At 48.3% G+C, this 17,050-nt stretch overlaps 1 protein-coding gene across 4 annotated transcripts in view; it reads left to right on the top strand.

Moving 5' to 3' along the window:
• Positions 1-5,457, top strand: part of LOC129845286 (nuclear pore complex protein Nup50-like) — a 33,716-nt gene extending 28,259 nt beyond the window's left edge. For 2 of the 4 annotated variants that reach the window (XM_055913162.1, XM_055913165.1), the window contains exons 6-8: positions 1,020-1,101; positions 1,315-1,433; positions 4,814-5,457. In XM_055913162.1, coding sequence (XP_055769137.1) covers positions 1,020-1,101; positions 1,315-1,433; positions 4,814-5,013 — 401 coding nt within the window. In that variant the 3' untranslated portion in view covers positions 5,014-5,457. The remainder of the gene's footprint in view (positions 1-1,019; positions 1,102-1,314; positions 1,434-4,813) is intronic. The other 2 variants (XM_055913163.1, XM_055913164.1) reach the window with 1 other exon arrangement.
• The last annotated feature ends 11,593 nt before the right edge of the window (positions 5,458-17,050 follow it).

Raw genomic sequence — 17,050 nt, 5'->3', positions numbered from 1 at the left:
ATATTGGGTAAACAACTATGCTGATAGTTTAGTACATTTCAGCAGAATTATAAGACATAATGTTTTACCATTTTTATCATATTTGAAGATTGTATTGGTTTTTAATCCCAGAGATTTAACCTCTTAGATCTCACATTCAGGTTTTTAATCCCAGAGATTAGACCTCTATTAGATCTCACATTCAGGTTTTTAATCCCAGAGATTAGACCTCTATTAGATCTCACATTCAGGTTTTTAATCCCAGAGATTAGACCTCTATTAGATCTCACATTCAGGTTTTTAATCCCAGAGATTAGACCTCTATTAGATCTCACATTCAGGTTTTTAATCCCAGAGATTAGACCTCTATTAGATCTCACATTCAGGTTTTTAATCCCAGAGATTAGACCTCTATTAGATCTCACATTCAGGTTTTTAATCCCAGAGATTAGACCTCTATTAGATCTCACATTCAGGTTTTTAATCCCAGAGATTTAACCTCTTAGATCTCACATTCAGGTTTTTAATCCCAGAGATTAAACCTCTATTAGATCTCACATTCAGGGTTTTAAATCCCAGAGATTTAACCTCTTAGATCTCACATTCAGGTTTTTAATCCCAGAGATTAAACCTCTATTAGATCTCACATTTAGGTTTTTAATCCCAGAGATTAGACCTCTATTAGATCTCACATTCAGGTTTTTAATCCCAGATTACACCTCTATTAGATCTCACATTTAGGTTTTTAATCCCAGAGATTAAACCTCTATTAAATCTCAATTTCAGGGTTTTTAATCCCAGTGGTTTTAAATCTTTTTTATTAGATATCACATTCAAGGGGCTGAGCTCACATGTAAGGTCATTGTGGAAAATAAATACTGAATATTCTTAGTGTAAAGTGGATTTAGGCCATATGTTTGTTTCATCGGTACATTTCTTTATCAGAGACCCTCTTTATTTTTTTATTTAATGAAATAATGTTGGACAGTGTTGCATGCTCTTTCATAACGTCCGTCCGTCTCTTCCTTGTCGCCCCGTAGATGAAAACGGAGAGGAATCAGATGAACCCCCCAAAGTGGAAGTCCAGGAGATCAAGGAGACTGACGCGTTCTACTCCAAAAAGTAGCTCTTCGTTTCCAGAAACATTTTTTAAAAAATATGTCTCTCTATACATCTGTAGGATCTGCTTCATACGTCTTAGAAATAGCCACTGGAATGTATTATGGTTCACATTTGCCAAACCTTCTGCGGTGTTATATTTTACCATTCAGAAACGGGGGGGGGGGGGTTTCTTCCCCAAACGATGAAATTGACGTCAGTCGACGTGTGTTCCAGGTGTAAACTGTTCTATAAGAAAGAGACGGAGTTCAAGGAGAAGGGAGTTGGAACGCTGCACCTGAAGACGACCGCAGACGGAAAGACACAGCTGTTAGTCCGCGCTGACACCAACCTGGGTATGTTATTAAAATATTAACCCTTATTAACCCTTATCTAGACCTAGACTGTACTCGGTGTGAAAGACACCAACCTGGGTATGTTATTAAAATATTAACCCTTATTAAACCTTACCGCATTAAACCTTACCTTATTAAACCTTATCTAGAGACCTAGACTGTACTCAGTGGTGTGAAAGGTTTTTAAGCCTTATTAAGCCTTATTACCACATTAAGCCTTATTAAACCTTACCGCATTAAACCTTATTAAACCTTACCACATTAAGCCTTATTAAACCTTACGTATTAAGCCTTATTAAACCTTACCTTATTAAACCTTACGGCATTAAGCCTTATTTAACCTTACGGCATTAAGCCTTATTTAACCTTACCGCATTAAACCTTATTAAACCTTACCTTATTAAACCTTACCTTATTAAACCTTACGGCATTAAGCCTTATTAAACCTTACCTTATTAAACCTTACCTTATTAAACCTTACCTTATTAAACCTTACGGCATTAAGCCTTATTTAACCTTACGGCATTAAGCCTTATTTAACCTTACCGCATTAAGCCTTATTAAACCTTACCTTATTGAACCTTACCGCATTAAACCTTACCGCATTAAACCTTACCGCATTAAACCTTATTAAACCTTACCTTATTAAACCTTACGGCATTAAGCCTTATTAAACCTTACCTTATATATATTTATAATATATTATTATATATAATATATATAATATATTATAATTTATATATATTATTATATATTATATTAAATATATATATTTCGGCCGAGGCGCTTTTTTACATGTATAGTCATTGGCTCAATGATTGTAAGTCTATGGAACACCTAGCATGTCCTTGTGCTAATGCTAGTCCCAGTGCATACCCCCAGTAGTAGCAATGCCCCGCTAGCCTTGCAACCACTGCTGAAAACAATCCTAGGGGAAACCCTGCCTGTGGTAAGTGACTGCTGGCTCTGTAAAATCCTAGGAGCAGATTTTTGTATTTTCTAAATGTAGCAATAGGAGAAGGAGGTTTTTATTTGGGGTTTTAAGCGTGATGTCCAATTCACTTTATGCACCTCACAGTTGACAAAATCTTTACTGATGAGTGTTTCTGCCTGCTGGCCCATACTAAGGCTGTGTTTTTGCCTGCTGGCCCATACTAAGGCTGTGTTTTTGCCTGCTGGCCCATACTAAGGCTGTGTTTTTGCCTGCTGGCCCATACTAAGGCTGTGTTTCTGCGTGCTGGCCCATACTAAGGCTGTGTTTTTGCCTGCTGGCCCATACTAAGGCTGGGTTTTTGTCTGCTGGCCCATACTAAGGCTGTGTTTTTGTCTGCTGGCCCATACTAAGGCTGTGTTTTTGCCTGCTGGCCCATACTAAGGCTGTGTTTTTGCCTGCTGGCCCATACTAAGGCTGTGTTTTTGCCTGCTGGCCCATACTAAGGCTGTGTTTTGAAGCCTGCTGGCCCATACTAAGGCTGTGTTTTGAAGCCTGCTGGCCCATACTAAGGCTGTGTTTTGAAGCCTGCTGGCCCATACTAAGGCTGTGTTTTTGCCTGCTGGCCCATACCAAGGCTGTGTTTTTGCCTGCTGGCCCATACTAAGGCTGTGTTTTTGCCTGCTGGCCCATACTAAGGCTGTGTTTTTGCCTGCTGGCCCATACCAAGGCTGTGTTTTTGCCTGCTGGCCCATACTAAGGCTGTGTTTTTGCCTGCTGGCCCATACTAAGGCTGTGTTTTTGCCTGCTGGCCCATACCAAGGCTGTGGTATTACTGTGGATATCTGTAGTCTCCTCCCTCTAGTGGCCAGACTGAGGTATTACTGTGGATATCTGTGGTCTCCTCCCTCTAGTGGCCAGACTGAGGTATTACTGTGGATATCTGTGGTCTCCTCCCTCTAGTGGCCAGACTGAGGTATTACTGTGGATATCTGTGGTCTCGTCCCTCTAGTGGCCAGAATGATGTATTACTGTGGATATCTGTTGTCTCCTCCCTCTAGTGGCCAGACTGAGGTATTACTGTGGATATCTGTGTTCTCCTTCCTCTAGCGGCCAGACTGAGGTATTACTGTGGATATCTGCAGTCTCCTCCCTCTAGTGGCCAGACTGGGGTATTACTGTGGATATCTGTAGTCTCCTCCCTCTAGTGGCCAGACTGAGGTATTACTGAGGCCTCATCAATAACACCCTCTCTCTCTCTCTCTCTCTCCTCCAGGTAACATCCTGGTCCAGCCCTCATCAATAACACCCTCTCTCTCTCTCTCTCCTCCAGGTAACATCCTGGTCCAGCCCTCATCAATAACACCCTCTCCCTCTCTCTCTCTCTCTCTCCTCCAGGTAACATCCTGGTCCAGCCCTCATCAATAACACCCTCTCTCTCTCTCTCCTCCAGGTAACATCCTGGTCCAGCCCTCATCAATAACACCCTCTCTCTCTCTCCTCCAGGTAACATCCTGGTCCAGCCCTCATCAATAACACCCTCTCTCTCTCTCTCCTCCAGGTAACATCCTGGTCCAGCCCTCATCAATAACACCCTCTCTCTCTCCTCCAGGTAACATCCTGGTCCAGCCCTCATCAATAACACCCTCTCTCTCTCTCTCCTCCAGGTAACATCCTGGTCCAGCCCTCATCAATAACACCCTCTCTCTCTCTCCTCCAGGTAACATCCTGGTCCAGCCCTCATCAATAACACCCTCTCTCTCTCTCTCCTCCAGGTAACATCCTGGTCCAGCCCTCATCAATAACACCCTCTCTCTCTCTCTCCTCCAGGTAACATCCTGGTCCAGCCCTCATCAATAACACCCTCTCTCTCTCTCTCCTCCAGGTAACATCCTGGTCCAGCCCTCATCAATAACACCCTCTCCCTCTCTCTCTCTCTCTCCTCCAGGTAACATCCTGGTCCAGGCCTCATCAATAACACCCTCTCTCTCTCTCTCTCCTCCAGGTAACATCCTGGTCCAGGCCTCATCAATAACACCCTCTCTCTCTCTCTCCTCCAGGTAACATCCTGGTCCAGGCCTCATCAATAACACCCTCTCTCTCTCTCTCTCCTCCAGGTAACATCCTGGTCCAGCCCTCATCAATAACACCCTCTCCCTCTCTCTCTCTCTCTCTCCTCCAGGTAACATCCTGGTCCAGCCCTCATCAATAACACCCTCTCTCTCTCTCTCCTCCAGGTAACATCCTGGTCCAGCCCTCATCAATAACACCCTCTCTCTCTCTCCTCCAGGTAACATCCTGGTCCAGCCCTCATCAATAACACCCTCTCTCTCTCTGCTCCAGGTAACATCCTGGTCCAGCCCTCATCAATAACACCCTCTCTCTCTCTGCTCCAGGTAACATCCTGGTCCAGCCCTCATCAATAACACCCTCTCTCTCTCTCCTCCAGGTAACATCCTGTTGAACATCCTGGTCCAGGCCTCCACGCCCTGTTCCAGGATGGGGAAGAACAACGTCATGGTGATATGTGTTCCTAACCCCGTGGTGGACCTCAACAACCCTACCAACCCTGTCGCCATGCTCATCAGGGTCAAAACGGCAGAGGACGCTGATGAGCTGCACAACATACTGGAGGAGAAGAAGGCTTAGAGGACACGCCCCCTGGACAACATACTGGAGGAGAAGGATTAGAGGACACGCCCCCTGGACAACATACTGGAGGAGGAGGACACGCCCCCTGGACAACATACTGGAGGAGAAGGCTTAGAGGACACGCCCCCTGGACAACATACTGGAGGAGAAGGATTAGAGGACACGCCCCCTGGACAACATACTGGAGGAGGAGGACACGCCCCCTGGACAACATACTGGAGGAGAAGAAGGCTTAGAGGACACGCCCCCTGGACAACATACTGGAGGAGAAGGCTTAGAGGACACGCCCCCTGGACAACATACTGGAGGAGAAGGATTAGAGGACACGCCCCCTGGACAACATACTGGAGGAGGAAGCTTAGAGGACACGCCCCCTGGACAACATACTGGAGGAGGAGGACACGCCCCCTGGACAACATACTGGAGGAGGAGGACACGCCCCCTGGACAACATACTGGAGGAGAAGGCTTAGAGGACACGCCCCCTGGACAACATACTGGAGGAGAAGGCTTAGAGGACACGCCCCCTGGACAACATACTGGAGGAGAAAGCTTAGAGGACACGCCCCCTGGAGGGCGATACAGGCTGACCCCACTCAACCCTTCTGCCTATCAACTAACCCCAGTCCTGTGCCCCTCCGCCCCAGGTCCAGTCCTGTGCCCCTCCACCCCAGGTCCAGTCCTGTGCCCCTCCGCCCCAGGTCCAGTCCTGTACCCCTAGCCCCTCCGCCCCAGGTCCAGTCCTGTGCCCCCTCCGCCCCAGGTCCAGTCCTGTACCCCTAGCCCCTCCGCCCCAGGTCCAGTCCTGTGCCCCTCCGCCCCAGGTCCAGTCCTGTACCCCTCCGCCCCAGGTCCAGTCCTGTACCCCTCCGCCCCAGGTCCAGTCCTATACCCCTCCGCCCCAGGTCCAGTCCTATATCCCCTCCGCCCCAGGTCCAGTCCTATATCCCCTCCGCCCCAGGTCCTGTCCTATATCCCCTCCGCCCCAGGTCCTGTCCTATATCCCCTCCGCCCCAGGTCCAGTCCTGTACCCCTCCGCCCCAGGTCCAGTCCTGTACCCCTCCGCCCCAGGTCCAGTCCTGTACCCCTCCGCCCCAGGTCCAGTCCTGTACCCCTCCGCCCCAGGTCCAGTCCTGTACCCCTCCGCCCCAGGTCCAGTCCTGTACCCCTCCGCCCCAGGTCCAGTCCTGTACCCCTCCGCCCCAGGTCCAGTCCTGTACCCCTCCGCCCCAGGTCCAGTCCTGTACCCCTCCGCCCCAGGTCCAGTCCTGTACCCCTCCGCCCCAGGTCCAGTCCTGTACCCCTCCGCCCCAGGTCCAGTCCTGTACCCCTCCGCCCCAGGTCCAGTCCTGTACCCCTCCGCCCCAGGTCCAGTCCTGTACCCCTCCGCCCCAGGTCCAGTCCTGTACCCCTCCGCCCCAGGTCCAGTCCTGTACCCCTCGGCCCCAGGTCCAGTCCTGTACCCCTCGGCCCCAGGTCCAGTCCTGTACCCCTCCGCCCCAGGTCCAGTCCTATATCCCCTCCGCCCCAGGTCCAGTCCTATATCCCCTCCGCCCCAGGTCCAGTCCTATATCCCCTCCGCCCCAGGTCCAGTCCTATATCCCCTCCGCCCCAGGTCCAGTCCTATATCCCCTCCGCCCCAGGTCCAGTCCTATATCCCCTCCGCCCCAGGTCCAGTCCTATATCCCCTCCGCCCCAGGTCCAGTCCTATATCCCCTCCGCCCCAGGTCCAGTCCTATATCCCCTCCGCCCCAGGTCCAGTCCTATATCACCTCCGCCTCAGGTCGAGTCCTATATCCCCTCCGCCCCAGGTCCAGTCCTATATCCCCTCCGCCCCAGGTCCAGTCCTATATCCCCTCCGCCCCAGGTCCAGTCCTATATCCCCTCCGCCCCAGGTCCAGTCCTATATCCCCTCCGCCCCAGGTCCAGTCTTATATCCCCTCCGCCCCAGGTCCAGTCCTGTACCCCTCCGCCCCAGGTCATGTTTTATTTTAACCCTCTTTATCCTTGCCTGTCTCGCTGACAACTCTCCAATCTGGAATGGCCCCTATTCCCTATCTAGTGCACTACCTTGGCCAACTATGTCAGCCAGATGGTCTGAACTAGTGAACTAGTGAGGGAATAGGAGGCCATTTTGTCATGTGATGCCAGAGGGGTCGTCTACAACAAGTTATCTTCACTCACCTGGACTAGACACACTGACAGACACACCTGAACTAGACACACTGACAGAGACACACCTGAACTAGACACACTGACAGAGACACACTAACAGAGACACACCTGAACTAGACACACTGACAGAGACACACCTGAACTAGACACACTGACAGAGACACACTAACAGAGACACACCTGAACTAGACACACTGACAGAGACACACCTGAACTAGACACACTGACAGAGACACACCTGAACTAGACACACTGACAGACACACACTAACAGAGACACACCTGAACTAGACACACTGACAGAGACACACCTGAACTAGACACACTGTAACACAGAGACGTACATGTGACCGTTGAAATTAAATGTTTTATTTGCATGCGTTGTGTAGCAACACACATTTTTAGTTATAAAAATCTGGTTAATTGTGATTTTATTACTGTGAAAGTTCAATGGGCTCCACCGTCTTGCTCCTAACGGGCATAAGACTTGTTGAACGAACCCATATTCAGCTTATTGTGGGATTCAGTAACATTCCGTCTAGATACCGCTGCTATAGTTTTAATTAAAAGATGAGCGGGAAGCAGGTTGATGGGGGTTTTTAACGGTTAGCGAGACTGCGGTTCTTCTGGTTGTGGGGCAAGAGGAGACCTTTTAAAAAGTGTGGTAGACTAGAATGAAGAGGGAGTGTTTTATCTACCGGCTCTGTCCAGCTCTCTGAGGATAAGATGAAGAGAGAACCGTGTTTTGAAGAAGGGGTGTGTTTAATGAGGGTTCATTTCAAATGGCTCCCTATTCCCTATCTAGTGTACTATGTAGGGAATAGGGTCTCCCAATAGGGCTCTGGTCAAAAGTAGTGCACTATGTAGGAGACAGGGAGCCATTTGAGCTGCAGGCCCTTTATGTTAATGTAGGACTGGGTCAGTTTTACCAGATAATCTGAGGACTAGATTAAACCCTCGTCCTCTAGTTAGTTCTCACCTTTCACTGCCTAAACCCAGCTGTCTGTGTGTGTTTCTACTGAATGTGTGTGTTCACACCTTTTTTGCTTTGTAAGACTTTATTTATTGTAAAAGATAAATGGAAATATGTTGTGTTGGGAGTGAGATTCATTATGTTACCTGTCTGAGTAAATGGACTCCATCTTACCTTCTCCCCCTCATGGAATTACTCACTCAATATGGCCGCCGGTTTACCCATAACTGTGTACCTGTCTGAGTAAATGGACTCCATCTTACCTTCTCCCCCTTAAGAAATGACTCACTCAAAATGGCCGCTGGTTCACCCATAACTGTGTAAATGGACAAACTCCCTTCTCCCCCTCAGAAATACACTCACTCAAAATGGCCGCCGGTTCACCCATAACTGAGTAAATGGACTCCAACTCCCTTCTCCCCCTCATGGAATTACTCACTCAAAATGGCCGCCGGTTCACCTGTAACTGCCTCATTGACTTGAAAGGGAACGTCTGCTTCAGTAATTGTCTTTCTATGGGAACATGTCTCCCTTCACAACCTCTGAGGCATTATAGATAAATCTTTCTAGAGCTGGTCAAAACGTATGGCGCCATTTTGGATGCAGAGAGAGGGCCTGTTAGGTCACACGGTCTGTTTTCCCACAAGGCATCAGTCGGTGTGAAAGGATTTGAACAGAGAGGATTTCATTCATCTCTAGTTTTGGTTGTTTCCAAGTGTCCTTTTGTCTGTTCGCTGAGGCACTGCAGCCGTCGCCTGTCTGATACGTTTGTACTCCTTTAAAACGGGAATAAATTCATCAACCATTCACTGGGTAGCACTTGTTTTTCTTGTCGCTGGGGGTCGGGTCGGTACCGTCTGGGGGTCGGTTGAACACTGAAATATGTACCGGACTTGCATGTCATACTTAGAAGAGTCCGACCTGGTCTGAAGTAGTGCACTACGAAGGGAATAGGGTGCCATTTGTCCAGAATAAGAACACAGTGTGCCTCTGGCGGTTGATGACTATAAATGGGCCTGAGGTGAAGAAAAGACTCCCCACGGTATCTTCTGCCGCTGTGTGTATTCATCAGTACAGGAACAGGAACATACAGAAGGGAAGTGAGGCACAAGTATGGGTCCTAACATGCACATTTACTGTCTGTTTTGATACAAAAACCAAACTGGGGTTAAGAAGCATTGGGAACGGTTGTCGGTACCACAGCAGTCGGACAGAAATGGGTTCTCTACTGCCAAGAGAAGCTTAACGGACTAAATAAAGTTATAAAATCTGATGGTTGTATACCAAATGGCACCCCTATTCCCTACATAGTGCACTACCTTTGACAAATGCACTATATAGGGAATAGGGAGCCATTTGTGACAGACTTGAACAGAGCGGATACATTCAGCCCTCGTATCAACTACACAGCAGTTATAATACTGAGACGGGGGAGGTGTCTACAGCTTTGGACCAGAGAGCCTGCTGGACTCTACTCAGAACCCCCCCTGACAGTACTGCTCCGTCTGCTCCAACCATCGTTGACTAAAAGCTTTGTTACATTTTAAACGGTCTTATTAAGGCGTGAACCCGAGAGGAGCCCAGTTTGAAATACGGAAGAAAATGTGTCCTTCCTTTCTGGTTTCCTTGAGATAATCACAGATCATTGTGATTGGATAGGTGTCAAGCCAGCGTTGTCCAATCCTGGTCCCCTGCGAATCCCAAAACGGTACACTTTTTTTTGTTGTTGCCTTTTACTACACACGATTCAAATAATCAAAGATGGATGACCAAGATTGAGTTGTGAGGCTTAAACCTATCTGATTACCTCAAGGACGCATGTCTAAAGTATTCCAACGGAGCCCGGGAGAGCGCTGAGGTAGAGGGCTCTGTTCGTTAGCTAACAACACGGTTTCCTCATTCACACGTTAGCCCCGTTAATACCCGATGCTAACTTGCGTCACATTTTAGCCATTGCATCTATACATGATATTTAAATATGTCTCGTATCCGTCAACTGTGACCAGATCCATTTCCTGGTCCCATCCTTCTATGCACCAGGTGTAATCTCATCTATCAGCGGTCTCTCTCTCTGTTGAACAGTCTGCTTTCACAGCGTCTCAGAATGGGAGTCCCAATGGCAGGAAACGGTGCAGACAGCCGCCAGGTTTTAATTGGCTGATCTCTGTCCATCACCATCTAGCCCAACCCTCAGAACCTCCCCTTACATCCTGGACTTCAGATCGCTGAATGATTCCTAGTATGACCGTCTTAAAACAAGGCTACTCCAGGCCAGCTGTGGTTATCAGGCTACTCTAGGCCAGCTGTGGTTGTTATCAGTAGGCTACTCCAGGCCAGCTGTGGTTATCAGGCTACTCTAGGCCAGCTGTGGTTGTTATCAGTAGGCTACTCCAGGCCAGCTGTGGTTGTTATCAGTAGGCTACTCTAGACCAGCTGTGGTTGTTATCAGTAGGCTACTCTAGACCAGCTGTGGTTGTTATCAGTAGGCTACTCTAGACCAGCTGTGGTTGTTATCAGTAGGCTACTCTAGACCAGCTGTGGTTGTTATCAGTAGGCTACTCTAGACCAGCTGTGGTTGTTATCAGTAGGCTACTCTAGACCAGCTGTGGTTGTTATCAGTAGGCTACTCTAGACCAGCTGTGGTTGTTATCAGTAGGCTACTCTAGACCAGCTGTGGTTGTTATCAGTAGGCTACTCTAGACCAGCTGTGGTTGTTATCAGTAGGCTACTCTAGACCAGCTGTGGTTGTTATCAGTAGGCTACTCTAGACCAGCTGTGGTTATCAGGCTACTCTAGACCAGCTGTGGTTGTTATCAGTAGGCTACTGTAGACCAGCTGTGGTTGTTATCAGTAGGCTACTCTAGACCAGCTGTGGTTGTTATCAGTAGGCTACTGTAGACCAGCTGTGGTTGTTATCAGTAGGCTACTCTAGACCAGCTGTGGTTGTTATCAGTAGGCTACTCTAGACCAGCTGTGGTTGTTATCAGTAGGCTACTCTAGACCAGCTGTGGTTGTTATCAGTAGACTACTCCAGGCCAGCTGTGGTTGTTATCAGTAGGCTACTCTAGACCAGCTGTGGTTGTTATCAGTAGGCTACTGTAGACCAGCTGTGGTTGTTATCAGTAGGCTACTCTAGACCAGCTGTGGTTGTTATCAGTAGGCTATTCTAGGCCAGCTGTGGTTGTTATCAGTAGGCTACTCTAGGCCAGCTGTGGTTGTTATCAGTAGGCTACTGTAGACCAGCTGTGGTTGTTATCAGTAGGCTACTCTAGACCAGCTGTGATTGTTATCAGTAGGCTACTGTAGACCAGCTGTGGTTGTTATCAGTAGGCTACTGTAGACCAGCTGTGGTTGTTATCAGTAGGCTACTGTAGTCCAGCTGTGGTTGTTATCAGTAGGCTACTGTAGACCAGCTGTGGTTGTTATCAGTAGGCTACTCTAGGCCAGCTGTGGTTGTTATCAGTAGGCTACTCTAGGCCAGCTGTGGTTGTTATCAGTAGGCTACTCTAGACCAGCTGTGGTTGTTATCAGTAGGCTACTCTAGACCAGCTGTGGTTGTTATCAGTAGGCTACTCTAGGCCAGCTGTGGTTGTTATCAGTAGGCTACTCTAGGCCAGCTGTGGTTGTTATCAGTAGTCTACTCTAGACCAGCTGTGGTTATCAGTAGGCTACTCTAGACCAGCTGTGGTTGTTATCAGTAGGCTACTCTAGACCAGCTGTGGTTGTTATCAGTAGGCTACTCTAGACCAGCTGTGGTTGTTATCAGTAGGCTACTCTAGACCAGCTGTGGTTGTTATCAGTAGGCTACTCCAGGCCAGCTGTGGTTGTTATCAGTAGGCTACTGTAGACCAGCTGTGGTTGTTATCAGTAGGCTACTCTAGACCAGCTGTGGTTGTTATCAGTAGGCTACTCTAGACCAGCTGTGGTTATCAGGCTACTCTAGACCAGCTGTGGTTGTTATCAGTAGGCTACTCTAGACCAGCTGTGGTTGTTATCAGTAGGCTACTCTAGACCAGCTGTGGTTGTTATCAGTAGGCTACTCTAGACCAGCTGTGGTTATCAGGCTACTCTAGACCAGCTGTGGTTGTTATCAGTAGGCTACTGTAGACCAGCTGTGGTTGTTATCAGTAGGCTACTCTAGACCAGCTGTGGTTGTTATCAGTAGGCTACTCTAGGCCAGCTGTGGTTGTTATCAGTAGGCTACTCTAGACCAGCTGTGGTTGTTATCAGTAGGCTACTCCAGACCAGCTGTGGTTGTTATCAGTAGGCTACTCTAGACCAGCTGTGGTTGTTATCAGTAGGCTACTGTAGACCAGCTGTGGTTGTTATCAGTAGGCTACTGTAGACCAGCTGTGGTTGTTATCAGTAGGCTACTCCAGACCAGCTGTGGTTGTTATCAGTAGGCTACTCTAGACCAGCTGTGGTTGTTATCAGTAGGCTACTCTAGGCCAGCTGTGGTTGTTATCAGTAGGCTACTCTAGACCAGCTGTGGTTGTTATCAGTAGGGTACTCTAGACCAGCTGTGGTTATCAGTAGGCTACTCTAGACCAGCTGTGGTTGTTATCAGTAGGCTACTCTAGACCAGCTGTGGTTGTTATCAGTAGGCTACTCTAGACCAGCTGTGGTTGTTATCAGTAGGCTACTCTAGGCCAGCTGTGGTTGTTATCAGTAGGCTACTCTAGACCAGCTGTGGTTGTTATCAGTAGGCTACTCTAGACCAGCTGTGGTTGTTATCAGTAGGCTACTCTAGACCAGCTGTGGTTGTTATCAGTAGGCTACTCTAGACCAGCTGTGGTTGTTATCAGTAGGCTACTCTAGACCAGCTGTGGTTGTTATCAGTAGGCTACTGTAGACCAGCTGTGGTTGTTATCAGTAGGCTACTCTAGGCCAGCTGTGGTTGTTATCAGTAGGCTACTATAGGCCAGCTGTGGTTGTTATCAGTAGGCTAATCTAGACCAGCTGTGGTTGTTATCAGTAGGCTACTCTAGACCAGCTGTGGTTATCAGTAGGCTACTGTAGACCAGCTGTGGTTGTTATCAGTAGGCTACTCTAGACCAGCTGTGGTTGTTATCAGTAGGCTATTCTAGGCCAGCTGTGGTTGTTATCAGTAGGCTACTGTAGACCAGCTGTGGTTGTTATCAGTAGGCTACTCTAGACCAGCTGTGATTGTTATCAGTAGGCTACTGTAGACCAGCTGTGGTTGTTATCAGTAGGCTACTGTAGACCAGCTGTGGTTGTTATCAGTAGGCTACTGTAGTCCAGCTGTGGTTGTTATCAGTAGGCTACTGTAGACCAGCTGTGGTTGTTATCAGTAGGCTACTCTAGGCCAGCTGTGGTTGTTATCAGTAGGCTACTCTAGGCCAGCTGTGGTTGTTATCAGTAGGCTACTCTAGACCAGCTGTGGTTGTTATCAGTAGGCTACTCTAGGCCAGCTGTGGTTGTTATCAGTAGGCTACTCTAGGCCAGCTGTGGTTGTTATCAGTAGGCTACTCTAGACCAGCTGTGGTTGTTATCAGTAGGCTACTGTAGACCAGCTGTGGTTGTTATCAGTAGGCTACTCTAGGCCAGCTGTGGTTGTTATCAGTAGGCTACTCCAGACCAGCTGTGGTTGTTATCAGTAGGCTACTCTAGACCAGCTGTGGTTGTTATCAGTAGGCTACTCCAGGCCAGCTGTGGTTATCAGCAGGCTACTCCAGGCCAGCTGTGGTTGTTATCAGTAGGCTACTCTAGACCAGCTGTGGTTGTTATCAGTAGACTACTCTAGGCGAGCTGTGATTGTTATCAGTAGGCTACTCTAGACCAGCTGTGGTTGTTATCAGTAGGCTACTCCAGGCCAGCTGTGGTTATCAGTAGGCTACTCTAGGCCAGCTGTGGTTGTTATCAGTAGGCTACTCCAGGCCAGCTGTGGTTGTTATCAGTAGGCTACTCCAGGCCAGCTGTGGTTGTTATCAGTAGGCTACTCTAGACCAGCTGTGGTTGTTATCAGTAGGCTACTGTAGACCAGCTGTGGTTGTTATCAGTAGGCTACTCTAGACCAGCTGTGGTTGTTATCAGTAGGCTACTCTAGGCCAGCTGTGGTTATCAGTAGGCTACTGTAGACCAGCTGTGGTTGTTATCAGTAGGCTACTGTAGACCAGCTGTGGTTGTTATCAGTAGGCTACTCTAGGCCAGCTGTGGTTGTTATCAGTAGGCTACTCTAGGCCAGCTGTGGTTGTTATCAGTAGGCTACTCTAGACCAGCTGTGGTTGTTATCAGTAGGCTACTCTAGACCAGCTGTGGTTGTTATCAGTAGGCTACTATAGGCCAGCTGTGGTTGTTATCAGTAGGCTACTCTAGGCCAGCTGTAGTTGTTATCAGTAGGCTACTCTAGGCCAGCTGTGGTTGTTATCAGTAGGCTACTGTAGACCAGCTGTGGTTGTTATCAGTAGGCTACTCTAGGCCAGCTGTAGTTGTTATCAGTAGGCTACTCTAGACCAGCTGTGGTTGTTATCAGTAGGCTACTCTAGACCAGCTGTGATTGTTATCAGTAGGCTACTCTAGACCAGCTGTGGTTGTTATCAGTAGGCTACTCTAGACCAGCTGTGGTTGTTATCAGTAGGCTACTCTAGGCCAGCTGTGGTTGTTATCAGTAGGCTACTGTAGACCATTTGTGGTTGTTATCAGTAGGCTACTCTAGGCCAGCTGTGGTTGTTATCAGTAGGCTACTCTAGGCCAGCTGTGGTTGTTATCAGTAGGCTACTCTAGACCAGCTGTGGTTGTTATCAGTAGGCTATTCTAGGCCAGCTGTGGTTGTTATCAGTAGGCTACTGTAGACCAGCTGTGGTTGTTATCAGTAGGCTACTCTAGACCAGCTGTGATTGTTATCAGTAGGCTACTGTAGACCAGCTGTGGTTGTTATCAGTAGGCTACTGTAGACCAGCTGTGGTTGTTATCAGTAGGCTACTGTAGACCAGCTGTGGTTGTTATCAGTAGGCTACTGTAGACCAGCTGTGGTTGTTATCAGTAGGCTACTGTAGACCAGCTGTGGTTGTTATCAGTAGGCTACTCTAGACCAGCTGTGGTTGTTATCAGTAGGCTATTCTAGACCAGCTGCGGCTGTTATCAGTAGGCTACTCTAGACCAGCTGTGGTTGTTATCAGTAGGCTACTGTAGACCAGCTGTGGTTGTTATCAGTAGGCTACTGTAGACCAGCTGTGGTTGTTATCAGTAGGCTACTCTAGACCAGCTGTGGTTGTTATCAGTAGGCTATTCTAGGCCAGCTGTGGTTGTTATCAGTAGGCTACTGTAGACCAGCTGTGGTTGTTATCAGTAGGCTACTCTAGACCAGCTGTGATTGTTATCAGTAGGCTACTGTAGACCAGCTGTGGTTGTTATCAGTAGGCTACTGTAGACCAGCTGTGGTTGTTATCAGTAGGCTACTGTAGACCAGCTGTGGTTGTTATCAGTAGGCTACTCTAGACCAGCTGCGGTTGTTATCAGTAGGCTATTCTAGGCCAGCTGTGGTTGTTATCAGTAGGCTACTCTAGACCAGCTGCGGTTGTTATCAGTAGGCTATTCTAGGCCAGCTGTGGTTGTTATCAGTAGGCTATTCTAGGCCAGCTGTGGTTGTTATCAGTAGGCTACTGTAGACCAGCTGTGGTTGTTATCAGTAGGCTACTCTAGACCAGCTGTGGTTGTTATCAGTAGGCTACTGTAGACCAGCTGTGGTTGTTATCAGTAGGCTACTGTAGACCAGCTGTGGTTGTTATCAGTAGGCTACTGTAGACCAGCTGTGGTTGTTATCAGTAGGCTACTCTAGACCAGCTGTGGTTGTTATCAGTAGGCTACTCTAGGCCAGCTGTGGCTGTTATCAGTAGGCTACTCTAGGCCAGCTGTGGCTGTTATCAGTAGGCTACTCTAGGCCAGCTGTGGTTGTTATCAGTAGGCTACTCTAGACCAGCTGCGGTTGTTATCAGTAGGCTACTCTAGACCAGCTGCGGTTGTTATCAGTAGGCTACTCTAGACCAGCTGCGGTTGTTATCAGTAGGCTACTGTAGACCAGCTGCGGTTGTTATCAGTAGGCTACTGTAGACCAGCTGTGGTTGTTATCAGTAGGCTACTGTAGACCAGCTGTGGTTGTTATCAGTAGGCTACTGTAGACCAGCTGTGGTTGTTATCAGTAGGCTACTCTAGACCAGCTGCGGTTGTTATCAGTAGGCTACTCTAGACCAGCTGCGGTTGTTATCAGTAGGCTACTCTAGACCAGCTGCGGTTGTTATCAGTAGGCTACTGTAGACCAGCTGCGGTTGTTATCAGTAGGCTACTGTAGACCAGCTGTGGTTGTTATCAGTAGGCTACTCTAGACCAGCTGTGGTTGTTATCAGTAGGCTACTCCAGGCCTATCAGTAGGCTACTCTAGACCAGCTGTGGTTGTTATCAGTAGGCTACTATAGGCCAGCTGTGGTTGTTATCAGTAGGCTACTCTAGACCAGCTGTGGTTGTTATCAGTAGACTACTCTAGACCAGCTGTGGTTGTTATCAGTAGGCTACTCTAGACCAGCTGTGGTTGTTATCAGTAGGCTACTCTAGACCAGCTGTGGTTGTTATCAGTAGGCTACTCTAGACCAGCTGTGGTTGTTATCAGTAGGCTACTCCAGACCAGCTGTGGTTGTTATCAGTAGGCTACTCCGGGCCAGCTGTGGTTGTTATCCGTAGGCTACTCCGGGCCAGCTGTGGTCGTTATCCGTAGGCTACTCTGGGCCAGCTGTGGTTGTTATCAGTAGGCTACTCTAGACCAGCTGTGGTTGTTATCAGTAGGCTACTCTAGACCAGTTGTGGTTGTTATCAGTAGGCTACTCTAGGCCAGCTGTGGTTGTTATCAGTAGGCTACTCTAGGCCAGCTGTGGTTG

The sequence above is a fragment of the Salvelinus fontinalis genome, unplaced genomic scaffold, assembly GCF_029448725.1.
Source record: "Salvelinus fontinalis isolate EN_2023a unplaced genomic scaffold, ASM2944872v1 scaffold_0269, whole genome shotgun sequence".
In the NCBI taxonomy this organism is placed as follows: Eukaryota; Metazoa; Chordata; class Actinopteri; order Salmoniformes; family Salmonidae; genus Salvelinus; species Salvelinus fontinalis.
The sequence above is the reverse complement of the archived record's forward strand: the minus strand, read 5'-3'. Positions and strand labels throughout refer to the sequence as shown.